General features: G+C 38.4%; 1 protein-coding gene across 3 annotated transcripts in view; it reads left to right on the top strand.

Annotated features, from left to right (window-relative positions):
• Window positions 1-14,412, top strand: part of UBR3 (ubiquitin protein ligase E3 component n-recognin 3) — a 230,900-nt gene that overhangs the window by 136,571 nt on the left and 79,917 nt on the right. For all 3 annotated transcript variants that reach the window (XM_060152671.1, XM_060152670.1, XM_060152669.1), the window contains one exon: window positions 8,618-8,767. In XM_060152671.1, coding sequence (XP_060008654.1) covers window positions 8,618-8,767 — 150 coding nt within the window. The remainder of the gene's footprint in view (window positions 1-8,617; window positions 8,768-14,412) is intronic.

Below are 14,412 nucleotides of genomic sequence, written 5' to 3'. Positions count from 1 at the left end.
CATAAGCGTTGTACTGTAGTTGATAAAGTTTCTGCCATGGCGAATGGGTTAACTGTTCTGAAACCACTGTACATGTATACTGAAATTGAGCACTTACATACAGGCATACCTCATTTTATTGTGCTTTGCTTTATTGCACTTTGTAGATACTGTGTTTTTTACAGATTGAAAGTTTGTGGCAACCCTGCGTTGAGCAAGTCTATTGGTGCCATTTTTCCAACAGCATTTGCTTACTCCGTGTCTCTGTGTCACATTTTGGTAATTCTCACAATATTTCAGACTTTTTCACTATTACAATATTTGTTATGGTGATCTGTGATCAGTGATCTTTGATGTTACTATTGTAATTGTTTTGGGGTGCCACGAATTCACCCATATAAGATGGTGATCTGAATCAGTAAATGTTTTGTGTGTTCTGACTGCTCCACTGACTAGCTATCCCCCTGTCTCTCTTCCTTTCCTTGAGCCTCCCTATTCCCTGAGGCGCAACAATATTGAAATTAGGCCGATTAATAATCCTACGGTGGACTCTAAGTGTTCAAGTGAAAGGATGAACTGCACGTCTCTCATTTATAATCAAAAGCTAGAAATGATTAAGCTTAGTGAGGAAGGCATGTCGAAAGCCTAGATAAGCCTCTTGTGCCAAACAGTTAGCCAGGTTGTGAATGCAAAGGAAAAGTTCTTGAAGGAAATTAAAAGCGCTACTGCAGGGCTTCCCTGGTGGCCCAGTGGTTGAGAGTCCGCCTGCCGATGCAGGGGACACGGGTTCGTGCCCCGGTCCGGGAAGATCCCACATGCCGTGGAGCGGCTGGGCCCGTGAGCCATGGCCGCTGGGGCTGCACGTCCGGAGCCTGTGCTCCGCAACGCGAGAGGCCACAACAGTGAGAGGTCCGCGTACCGCAAAAAAAAAAAAAAAAGTGCTACTGCAGTGAACACACGAATGATAAGAAAGCAAAACTGCCTTATTGCTGATATGGAGAAAGTTTCAGTGGTCTGGATATAAGATCAAACCAGCCACAACATTCCCTTAAGCCAAAGCCTGAGCCAGAGCAAGGCCTTAAGTCTTTTTAATTCTGTGAAAGCTGAGAGAGGTGAGGAAGCTGCAGAAGAAAAGTTTGAAGCTAGCAGAGGTTGTTCATGAGGTTTAAGAAAAGAAGCCATCTCTGTAACACAAAAGTGCAGGGCGAAGCAGCAAGTGCTGATGTAGAAGCTGCAACAAATTAATCAGAGGATCTAGCTAAAATGATTAATGAAGGTGGCTACACTAAATGACAGAGTCTCAATGTAGGTGAAATAGCCTCATATTGGAAGAAGATGCCATCCAGGATTTTCATAGCTAGAGAGAAGTCAATGCCTAGCTTCATAGCTTCAAAGGACAAGCTGACTCTTCTGTTAGAGGCTGATGCAGCTGGTGACTTTAAGTTGAAGCCGATGCTCATTTACCATTCCAAAAATCCTAGGGCCCTTAAGAGTCATTCTAAATCTCATCTATAGGTGGAACAACAAAGTCTGAATGACAGCACATCTGTTGACAAACATGGCTTACTGACTGTTTTAAGTCCATTGTTGAGACCTACTGCTCAGAAAAAAAAGATTCCTTTCAAAATATCACTGCTCACTGGCAATGCACCTGGTCACCCAAGAGCTCTGATGAAGATGAATGAGATTATATTGTTTTTCAAGCCTGCAGTATCCATTCTGCAGCCCATGGATCAAGGAGTAATTTCGACTTTCAAGTCTTATTATTTAAGAAATACGTTTCTTTTTTCTTTTTAAAGCAGTGTCTTTTTAAATATATATATATTTTATTTATTTATTTGGTTGTGCCGGGTCTTAGTTGCAGCAGGCAGGCTCCTTAGTTGCGGCTCGCCAGCTTCTTTAGTTGTGGCATGTGTGCTCCTTAATTGTGGCACGCATGTGGGATCTAGTTCCCTGATCAGGGATCGAACCCAGGCCCCCTGCATTGGGAGCACGGAGTCTTAACTGCTGTGCAACCAGGGAAGTCCCAAGAAATACATTTCACAAGGCTATAGGTGCCATAGATAGTGATTCCTCTGATGGAGCTGGGCACAGTAAATTGAAAACTTCTGTGAAGGATTCAGATGCCATTTAGAACATTCATGATTCATGGGAAGAGGTCAAATATCAACATACATAGGAGTTTGGAATAGGTTCATTCCAACCCTCATGGATGACTTTAAGGGGTTCAAGACTACAGTGGAGGAAGTAACTACAATGTGGTAGAAATAGCAAGAGAACTAGAATTAGAAGTGGAGTCTGAGGATGTGACTGAATTGCTGCAATCTCACGATAAAACTTTAACAGATGAGGAGTTGCTTCTTACGAATGAGCAAAGAAGGTGCTTTCTTGATGTGGAATCTACTCCTGGTGAAGATGCTGTGAAGATTGTTGAAATGGCAAGAAAGGATTTAGAATATTACATACACTTAGTTGATAAAGCAGTGGTAGTGTTTGAGAGGATTGACTCCAGTTATGAAAGAAGTTCTACTCTGGGTAAAATACTATCAAACAGTATTGCATGCTGCAGAGAAATCATTCATGAAAGGATGAGTCAGTCAATATGACAGACTTCACTGGTGTCTTATTTTAAGAAACTGCCACAGCCACCCCAGCCTGTAGCAGCCACCACCCTGCTCAGTCATCAGCTGTCAGCCTTGAGACAAGGCCCTCCGCCAGCAAAAAGATTAGACTTGCTGAAGGCTCATATGATGGTTAGCATTTTTTACCAATAAATATTTTTTAATCAAGGTGTGTACGTTGTTTTTTTTAGACATAATGATATTGCACACTTCATAGACTACAATATAGTATAAACATAACTTTTATATGCACCAGGAAACCAAAAAAATTCATGTGACTCACTTTATTGCCATACTTGCTATATTGTCATGGTCTGGACCCGAACCCACAATATCTCTGAGGTATGCCTGTAAATAAATGGCAGATGATTGGAACTTGATTTCTCACTGTTGGAGTGGGAGGTTACAGCTAAGCAAGGGAAGACGCTGGAATGTCCATGTTTTAATGGATTAGAGTTGGAGACATCAGTATGAACTCACATTTAGGTTAATATAGATACAGGTGAAATTACATATGTATAAATATTTATGGGTACGTGCATATACACAAGTTAGTATGCAGACATAGTTTTCCTTCGTGTGTCAGTGGAGAGGGCCTAGAAGTAAAGATACTCCAGTAGAAACAAGCACACCCAGTGCCCCAGATCTTGGTTTCTAATACAGTTCTCCAAAAATATATGAAAAATTAAAATAAAAAGGAAGCAGATCTCCTTGGAGAAATGGTTACTTCTAGAACTGGGGCAGGGAATATGCAAGATGAGCCTGGAGCATCTCATAGCTCTAGGAAGTTAAGAAGTACTACACACACACACACACACACACACACACACACACACACACACACACACACACACACACACACACACACACACACACACACACACACACACACACACACATTGGTGGGTGGGAGGTGGGGCAGTGTGTCAGAGGGACTGAGAAGCCGACTGAAAGTACTTCCAAAGGCCAAGTTGGACCAATTTGAACAAGATAATAAAGTAGTATTGGATTATAACCCTAAGTATAAAACGAATACCTATGAGTTCATACTACTGTAAGTAAAGGATTGAATAAATAAATGAATGAGGGAGAATAGACAAATTTCCCATGCTGAAGAATTCCAAATAATTTATGTAGATTTTCACCCTCAAGGAGGTGGAACATAACTCCCTACTCTTTTTTTTTAAAAAATTATTTATTTATTTATTTATTTAGCCTGCTCTGGATCTTAGTTGTGGCACGCGAGACCTTCACTGCAGCATGCCAGCTCTTAATTGCGGCATGCAGACTTCTTAGTTGTGGCATTGGACTCTTAGTTGCCGCATGCATGCGGGATCTAGTTCCCTGACCAGGGATCGAACCCAGGCCCCCTGCCTTGGGAGCATGGAGTCTTACCCACTGGACCACCAGTAAAGTCCCTAACTCTGTACTATTTAAGTGTGGGCTGTGCTTAGCGACTTCCTTCTCAAAAGTACAGTGTGGAAAAGGGGAAAAAGTAACTTTACAGGAGAGAAAGTTGGCAAATACTGCCTAAAGCAGATGATCAAGGTCAATATCAACAGTAATAAATCATGCTGATATTATGCACCCTTGATAGGATGTTGATGAGAATGGTACTTTATCTCAGTGGTCCTCCTCCCTCAAAACCATAACCTCAGACTAACCTTGAGAAAAACATCAGACAAATTACAATTGAGGAATGTTATACAAAATACCTGACCAGTATTCCTCAAAACTGTCAAGGTCATCAAAAACAAGGGAAGTCTGAGAAACCGTCACAGCTAAGAGTAGCCTAAGGAGACATGACAACTAAATGTAATATGGTATCCTGGATGGGATCCTGGAAAAGACATGACAGCTAAATGTAATACGGTATCCCGGATGGGATCCTGGAAAAGAAGAATGATACTAGGTAGAAACTAACAAAATCTGAAGAAAATATGGACTTTAATCTATCAATATTATATCAATAAAAATTGCTCAATAATATATCAATATTAGTTCACTGTGACAGTCATATCATGCTACTATAAGATTTAAGGGGAAACTGGGTGTGAGGCATATGAGAACTCTGTGGTAGCTTCAAAACTTTTCTGCAAATCTAAAATTATTTTAAAATGGTATTATTTTTAAAAAGGGAATGAGAAGTTCCTCTCTGTACCAAGTAAAAAAAAGAAGAGGAAAGCAAGAATGTCAATAATAAAAATGACGATCAGTTCAGGACAGCACTGTACATCTTTACCAGAATTAATGATATTGCACAGCAGGAGTTTTACAATAGTGGCAGTTGTTACAGGCTTCTTAGTAGAAAACAGTAAACTCTAGTAGTGTGCTTAGTTTATAAATAGTAACTCACCTGGTAGGTTACTAGCAAATACTCAGTTGTAGTTAAAAATTAAAGTGTATTGTGTGTTCTTAAAACCAAGCATCAATTTATGCAATAAAGAAACTCCTCTGTGCCTACCACTGGGCTGCAGACCACACTTTGCCCTGTGGTACTTGTGTATGGCAGTTGACTATTCCTCAGGGAGGCATAATGTTTTCAAACAAAAATATATTTCCCATGATTCTGAGGGCACTAAATATATCATGCCTACATCATTTTCCCATTCTTTTCTTTATTCATCCACAAAACTCCATAAACACAAAAACAAAACATGTGCCAAGAACGATCTGATAGTTGGTTAGGTGGGACTGGCCTGAGCTGGTGGGACAACTTGGCTGTGTTCCAGGTGGGCTCTCTCCTTCTCCAGCAGGCTACCCCAGACTTACTCTCATGTAAGTGCTATGGTCGAGAGGGAGAGGGAGAGAGATGTTGGGGGAGAGATTTTGAGGGAGAGCTATTGAAAGAGAATATACAAGACCACTTTAGGCCTAGTCTTGGAAAGGCATGTTATTTCTGCCACAATTCTCTTTGTCTAAAGCAAATCAAGGCAGCCCATATACAAAGATTGGGGAATAAATTCTACCTCTTGGGAGAAGTTGCAGAGTTACCTTGCAAAGATCTTAGATACAGGGAGGAGTGGAGAATTGGGGCCATTTTGCAGTCATTCTAACAGAGTGATTGTAAGTAGAACTTGGCGAATTGAAATAACATTCAGAAGAATCACCTACTTAATTCAGATAGATTCTTGTCTGTTCATGTTAAACCAAACAGATGAGGTAACTATCACTTCATTAATTTTTTTGCCTTTATTGTAATAATATTAATCATGGTAATTTAAAACAGGCACTTTTGTTTTAAAAGGGAAAGTGTCAATTTTACACCGAAACACATTTAAAATTTTAATTGTATTGGAAGTCAAAGTAGAATTTTAAGAATTGAAAGGGTTATTGGTAGCAAGAATGCTTTCATGATTAGAATGGCCTCTGGTAGCACTTACATTTATCATCTTTGACTGTTACTCTCTCAGTTTTGCATCTGCCTCCATTTAGTTTACCTAGAGAAAATCATTGTAACCTCTTCATTGTGTCAATTTGTAGGACACATCCTTTTAGATTTTATTTTGTGTGGAAAATATGTGCAGATGTTGATGTGTACATGTAGTTGGCAGAATTAAGTATCTTTATTTTAATACTTATTACAGAATATACCCAGTTATGCTGTTCATTTAGTTGGGCTTAAAACCTTTTTATTGAAATATAGCATATACATAGAAATGCTCATTTATCATGAGTATAGAGCTATTACACATATAAGTGTGCATGTGTCATGAGTATAGAGCTCTTTGAGCTTTTAAAAACTGAATATCACTGTGTAACCAGCCTCCAGATTGAGAAACAGAATATTACCAGCATCCCACAATCCCTCTTCTTGTTCTCTGTCACTGTCTCTTCCAAGAGTAGCCAGTATCCTTACTCCTAATCCTATACATTAGTTTTGCCTGTTTTTGTTCTTTATGTAGCCACTTATATCTGATATGCATTCTTTTGAGCCTGACTTCTTCAGAATAGGGTGCTCTTGATATTTTTTCATGTCTTTATAGGTGAGAAACAGTAATTACATTTGGTCATAGGTCCTTTATTTATTTATTTATTTATTTATTTATTTATTTATTTATTTATGGCTGTGTTGGGTCTTCGTTTCTGTGCGAGGGCTTTCTCTAGTTGCGGCAAGCGGGGGCCACTCTTCATCGTGGTGCACAGGCCTCTCACTATGGCAGCCTCTCTTTTTGCGGAGCACAGGCTCCAGACACGCAGGCTCAGTAGTTGTGGCTCACGGGCCTAGTTGCTCTGCGGCATGTGGGATCTTCCCAGACTAGGGCTCGAACCTGTGTCCCCTGCATTGACAGGCAGATTCTCAACCACTGTGCCAACAGGGAAGCCCCGGTCATAGGTCCTTTTAAAATCTTAACTAAAATTTTGAAATTGGGTACTGGAATGATAGAATCAATCATAAATTACCAATAATATATTTTAATTCATTGTAGGATTAATGAGTTCTATAAAGCAGTAATTTTCCTCTTTTAAGAAGTAAACTATCATCTTTTTAGTTTCTTGAAGGAAAAAAGGGACATTAGTGTCTGTAATTATTAAAGTTAGAATTAAAAATACTGTGTGTGTAGAAGATTGTAAAGCCTTACTTTTAAAAACTCTAGAAAAGGTAAGTTAGCAGTCTCTTTGATAACGCATTTTGGTATTAGGATTTCCTTGAAGTTTTCAAGTTAATTGTACCAAGATATAAAAGAAGGAAAAATATCTTTGTGTGTCAGATAGAGTTAATGAAATTCTAGTTCTTTGGCACTTAACGTGAGACGGAATTATTTCATGTCACTTTAATCAGGTATTTCTGTATTTGAACTTGAGAGCAATCAGATACATCCCCTCTTTGAAACTTGAGATCAGTCAGACACATCCCCTCTTTTCTGTACTAAAAATTTTCCCCTAAAAAACAAAGTAATCACATGTCAAATCTTAATGGCCCCTGGTACTTCGTTTGAAATCTTCTTTTCATTTTGACCCATTAATCTTGTTTTCATAGACGTTGAGCTTTCTGGTTTTGATTCTGTTCAAATATTGTTGAATGTTTTTTCTCTGGTTTTTTCATTGGCTTCTTTTTTAATTTCCATTAATTTTGAGCATTATCCAAAGTTTTGTTTTAGGTTTCTTCCCCTTTTCCTCTCAGTCTTAATAAATATCAGATATATGTTTATCTGCATGAATTCTTATTAAAACATATCCTAACTTGATATCTTTCTTTTTCGATTTCTGTCATTTTTTAACATATTTATTTAGATATGCTTCCATCTTTTAAACATGTCATAAATCATTTCTGCTTCCCTGATCTTCCTAGTCCCCTCTGCTCCGACTCCTTTCTTTGCCACTATGGATGTCACTGATCTTCATGAATTTAAGAATTTTTATCTGGAAATGATTATTGACTCAATATTTTATTTCTTGCTGTTAATGACATATCATCAAAAGATTACTGTTATTTTCTATAATAGTTCTCCTTTATTAATATATATGGTCATATATAAATGTTTTCCCTACATAAATAAATATATATTGATAATTATTATCACTAAGATATAATCATAATAACTACAATTAAAAGAAAGGAGAAATAGTTCGTTCCTCTTTTATCTCCTAATAAATATTGCCATTTCTTTCCAAGAGCTGCCATGTTATTATAAATTTCCCCTCTGAGGTGCCTCAAAGAAAATTAAAGCAAATGATCTCCCCCTTATTTCCTTAAATTATAGTATGAAAAAAGAATTTTTTGGATACAAATATCTTTGCATCTGTGTTTTAAGATTTAATTTTATGTGTGAATGATACAACATCAGAAGTGTATTTAACCATATATTATTTAAAGTCTTTCATTATATCAATTCTTTGCATTTTTTGTCTTTTCCTGAGTATTTTAGCAAGATAATTTCCCCATAGTTTTATTACTGTATACATTTGTTGATACTGAAGTTCAAAATTATTTTAGCTTGATTTTTTTTTCCATAATTTCATCGAAGAGAGATTTTTCTTTTCACGAATTAAGAGCTGCAACTTTTTCCCCTCAGATTCTCCAGAGAGTGATATTCCTATGGAGATCACCACAGCAGAACCACAAGTTTCTGAGGCAGTGTATGATTGTGTTATTTGTGGACAGAGTGGCCCCTCCTCTGAAGACAGACCTACAGGATTGGTTGTACTGTTACAAGCATCCTCAGGTAAAATCAAAGTAATTTTTTAGTGGGACCATTTTAGAGATGAAGTATTTACAGTAAATTAATAAGTATCTCTGTTAACTAAAAGCTATATTTTTGTTTACATAATAATTATAGATCTATAGCAAGGATCTATTTAGATCTGTTTAGCAGACATTCTTAATCTGGTTTTATCTCACTTTTCCTGGACATGAGTGTTGGAAGAAGCCTTTAAGATAATATGTTACACAATCTTTTTCTTTAAAGTGTGATGCAATATAACCAATGCCAGGTGGCCAAAAACTGAGTTCAGCTTTCTTGGCAATTTAATTGATCTAAAATCTAGAAGCATTTTAAGCTCATAAATGTCGTCAATATAAATATTTTAATTATATAAGGCATATTCAGGTAGCTTTGCCCTTATTTCTTGAGCTTAGAAGCATTCGTTCTTTTTTGTGTGTGTGGTACACGGGCCTCTCAACTGTTGCGGCCTCTCCCGTTGCGGAGCACAGGCTCCGGACGTGCAGGCTCAGCGGCCATGGCTCACTGGCCCAGCCGTTCCGCGTCATGTGGGATCTTCCCGGACCGGGGCACGAACCCGTGTCCCCTGCATCGGCAGGCGGACTCTCAACTACTGCACCACCAGGGAAGCCCGAAGCGTTCGTTCTTGAAACAGCCTGCAGATTGATATGTTTGCCAATCTGTGGTTAGAACAATTAAAAAAAAAATTGAAGGATTTGTCTGAATGCTCTCTATCCTCTGCCATATCGAAGTATTTTGAGGTAGTGATAACTGTGACACTCCAGTCCTAATGGATGTAATCCTTTTTCCACAGGAGTATGTGTGGAGCAAAGAGAAATAAAAGACTTACATATTTCTCCAGAGCATTTTTTTCTAGGGTGTTTACTCTTTGAATTAATAAAGTGGAAAGAGTTAGATATAAGACATTCCTCTGAATTCTAATACAGGTATTGCTTGACATAATCTGGCCACGTTTGTTCCTTTCTTTTAAATATAGAGATAATACTGACTTCAGAGGATTGTTGTGTTGGTTAAGTAATGTAATATAGGCAAAAGGATCTAATATGGTGCCTGGCAGATTAGTTTCTCGTCTTACTACTCTCCTTGTTTAAACATGAAATCGATCTGGGAAACCCTCACTGAACAGGACATTGGAGTAGAGCTGTCAAGACCAGAAATGCCTACTAAAAAGGAAATGTGTGCGAGTACTGACTAATTTTGCAGCTACTTATCTTTTCTACTATTGTAAGGAAATCAGTTTATTAGATTATTGCCACTTGACTTTCTATAACTTCTTCACCAAATACTGTATAATCATCAACTTAATGTTTTATTCATTCATTCATTCATTTCACATATAATTATTGAGCACCACTGTTATAATAAACAAAACAAAACAATATCCCTGCCCTAATGAAGCTTATGTTATTGTTTTAGACTGTTACTTGTTCATTATTTTATATTTTTAAAGTTGCTTTGAGGGCTTCCCTGGTGGCGCAGTGGTTGAGAGTCCGCCTGCCGATGCAGGGGACACGGGTTCGTGCCCCGGTCTGGGAAAATCCAACATGCCGCAGAGCGGCTGGGCCCGTGAGCCATGGCCGCTGAGCCTGCGCTTCCGGAGCCTGTGCTCCACAGCGAGAGAGGCCACAACAGTGAGAGGACCACATACTGGAAAAAAAAAAAAGTTGCTTTGACGTGTTACTTCATTTAATCCCCTTTTAACAATTTTGTACACTATCTCAATTTATTGATATTAGATAATTCCACTATACCACAGTTCTTTTATCATTTTAAGGTAGGAGAAAAAGAATAAGAAACTACCATTAAAAGCATTAAACCTCAAGGGTGATTTTAACTGGGAATTATAGCCAGGGAAATCTCTGACTGTCTCCTTTCCTTCTGAGTCTCACCCACCCACTGACATCCTGTCACCTTTTACCTCTCTTTACTTTTTCCTTACTTCTGAATTCTTTATTTATTTTGATTTGTCTCTTCCCTTTTTCTTTTTACATGTGAATATGGAAACTTTTAACCATGTACTGATGTAAAGAGACTAGTAAAATGAACCTCCATGTCCCCATCAGTCTCTAACAGTAATCAACTTGTGGCTAATTTTAATTTATTTATTCCCTCCCTCTAGAATTATTTTGAAGCAGATTCCAGATATCACTTTATTTCATCTATAAATATTTCACTGTTTCTGTTAAATAGAAAGGATTTTTTTTTAAAAAAAACATAAACATAGTCACTCCTAAGTAACTTAGTTCCTCAGTATCATCAAATATCTAGTCAGTGTTCAAAATTCCCCAATTGTTTCTTATTTATTTTGTTTAATTAATTAATTTATAGTTGTAGGGGCCTCTTGTAGTCTTTTAATTAATAAATTCCCTTTTCATCTTTCCTGTGCCTGTCTCCCTGCCCCCAAATGCATTTTACCATTTGAAGAAATTGGTTCATTGAACGTTTTTTTAATCAATATTTTTAAATTGCAGTATAGTTGATTTATAATTTCTGCCGTACAGCAAAATGATTCATTTATACATATATATACATTCTTTTTTAAAAAAATATTCTCCATTATAGTTTATCATAGGATATTGAACATAGTTCTGTGTGCTATACAGTAGGACCTTGTCATTTATCCGTTGTATATAAAAGCTTACATCTGCTAACCCCAACCTCCCACTCCATCCCTCTCTCAACCCCCTCCCCCTTGGCAACCACCAGTCTGTTCTCTATGTCTGTGATTCTGTTTCTCTTTCATAGATAGATTCGTTTGTGTCATATTTTAGATTCCACAGATAAGTGATGTCATATGGTATTTGCCTTTCTCTTTCTGACTGACTTCACTTAGTTTGATAATCTCTAGTTGCATCCATGTTGCTGCAAATGACATTATTTTGTTCTTTTTATGGCTGAGTAGTATTCCATTGTATATATGTAGCACATCTTCTTTATCCATTCATCTGTCGATGGACATTTAGTTTATATCCATGTCTTGGCTATTGTGTAGAGTGCCGCTATGAACATAGGGTTGCATGTATCTTTTTGAATTATAGTTTTGTCTGGATGTATGCCTAGGAGTGGAATTGCCGGATTATATGGTAATTCTATTTTTAGGTTTTTTTGTTTGTTTGTTTTTTTGCGGTGCGTGGGCCTCTCACTGTTGTGGCCTCTCCTGTTGCGGAACACAGGCTCCGGATGCACAGGCTCAGCGGCCATGGCTCACGGGCCTAGCCACGCCGCGGCATGTGGGATCTTCCCGGACCGGGGCATGAACCCGTGTCCCCTGCATTGGCAGGCGGGCTCTCAACCACTGCGCCACCAGGGAAGCCCTATTTTTAGTTTTTTTGAGGACCTCCATACTGTTTTCCTTAGAGGTTGCACCAATTTACATCCCCACCAACAGTATAGGAGGGTTCCCTTTTCTCCACACCCTCTCCAGCATTTGTTATTTGTAGGCTTTTTAATGATGGTCATTCTGACTGGTTTGAGGTGGTACTTTTTGTAGTTTTGATTTGCATTTCTCTAATAATTAGCAATGTTGAGCATCTTTTCATGTGCCTATTGGCCATCTGTATGTCTTCTTTGGAGAAATGTCTCTTTAGGTCTTCTGCCCATTTTTTGATTGAGTTGTTTGTTTTTTTGTTGTTGAGTTGTATGAGTGTTTGTATATTTTGGAAATTAAGCCTTTGTTGGCTGTATCGTTTGCAAATATTTTCTCCCATTCTGTAGGTTGTCTTTTGATGTTGTTTATGGTTTCCTTTGCTGTGGAAAAGCTTGTAAGTTTGATTAGGTCCCATTTGTTTATTTTTGTTCTATTTCTGTTGCCTTGGAAGACTGACCTAAGAAAACATTGGTCCAATTTATGTCAGAGAATGTTTTGCCTATGATCTCTTCTAGGAGTTTTATGGTGTCATTTCTTATGTTTAAGTCTTTAAGTCCCATTTGTTTATTTTTGTTTTATTTCTATTGCCTTGGAAGACTGGCCTAAGAAAACGTTGGTACAATTTATGTCAGAGAATGTTTTGCCTATGATCTCTTCTAGGAGTTTTATGGTGTCATGTCTTATGTTTTAAGTCTTTAAGCCATTTTGAGTTTATTTTTGTGTATGGTGAGAGGGTGTGTTCTAACTTCATTGATTTACATGCGGCTGTCCAACTTTCCCAACGCCACTTGCTGAAGAGACTGTCCTTTTCACATTGTATATTTTTGCCTCCTTTGTTGAAGATTAATTGACCTTAGGTGTGTGGGCTTATTTCTGGGCTCTCTATTCTGTTCCATTGATGCATATATCTGTTTTTGTGCCAATACCACACCTAGATGAATAAAACAGAGAATAGAAAAGCAATAGAAAGAATCGGCAAAGCCAAAATCTTGAAAATTTCATCAAAATTGATAATTTTTTCAGCTAGACTGACCAAGAAAAAAAGAGAGAACACACAAATAACTAAAATCAGAAATGAAAGTTGAGACATTACTATAGACTTTACAGACATAAGAAAGACATATGGGGCTTCCCTGGTGGCGCAGAGGTTGAGAGTCCGCCTGCCGATGCAGGGACACGGGTTCGTGCCCCGGTCCGGGAAGATCCCACATGCCGCGGAACAGCTGGGCCCGTGAGCCATGGCCGCTGAGCCTGCGCATCCGGAGCCTGTGCTCCGCAACGGGAGAGGCCACAACAGTGAGAGGCCCGCACACCGCCAAAAAAAAAAAAAAAAAAAAGACATATGAATAATTTTATGTCAACAAATTTGATGTCCTAGATGAAATGGATAAGTTCCTAGAAATACACAAACCACCAAAACTGACTCAAGAAGAATAGGAAATTTGAACAGACATTAAACCAGTAAAGAGATTGAATCAGTAATCAGAAACTTCTCAACAAATAAGAGCCCAAGACCTGGTAGCTTCAGTGGTGAGTCTTCCAAACATTTAAAGAATTAATGCCATTCCTCCTTAAATTTGTCCAAAAAAAAAAAATTAAAAAGAGGCAGAGGACAGACTTCCCTGGTGGCGCAGTGGTTAAGAAACTGCCTGCCAATGCAGGGGACATGGGTTCAATCCCTGGTCCGGGAAGATCCCACATGCCACGGAGCATCTAAGCCCGTGTGCCACAACTACTGAGCCCGCATGCCACAACTACTGAAGCTCATGCACCTAGAGCCCATGCTCTGCAACAAGAGAAGCCACCACAATGAGAAGCCCGCGCACCACAACGAAGCATAGCCCCCGCTGGCTGCAACTAGAGAAAGTCCACGCGCAGCAACAAAGACCCAACACAGCCAAAAATAAATGAATAAAATAAATAAATTAAAAAAACCCCAACTAACTACTCTATATTTAAAAAAAAAAAAAGAGAGGCAGGGAACACTTCTTAACTCATTTCTGAGACCAGCATTACCTTGATACCAAAGCTAGATAAGGACATCACAAGAAAAGAAAATGATAGACTGGTATCCCTTATGAATATAGATGTAAAAGTCCTTAACAAATTCCCAGCAAATCAAATTCAGCAGTGTATTAAGAGGATTATACATCATGGCTAATTATATTTTAGTTGCTAGCATCTACCTGCTTTTGTCTATTCTTCCTGTTGCTGCTGCCATAAATCTCCGCAAAACTTGGGGCCCACGTTGCTGTGCCTG

This window comes from Lagenorhynchus albirostris, chromosome 6 (assembly GCF_949774975.1).
Source record: "Lagenorhynchus albirostris chromosome 6, mLagAlb1.1, whole genome shotgun sequence".
NCBI lineage: Eukaryota > Metazoa > Chordata > Mammalia > Artiodactyla > Delphinidae > Lagenorhynchus > Lagenorhynchus albirostris.
The sequence above is the reverse complement of the archived record's forward strand: the minus strand, read 5'-3'. Positions and strand labels throughout refer to the sequence as shown.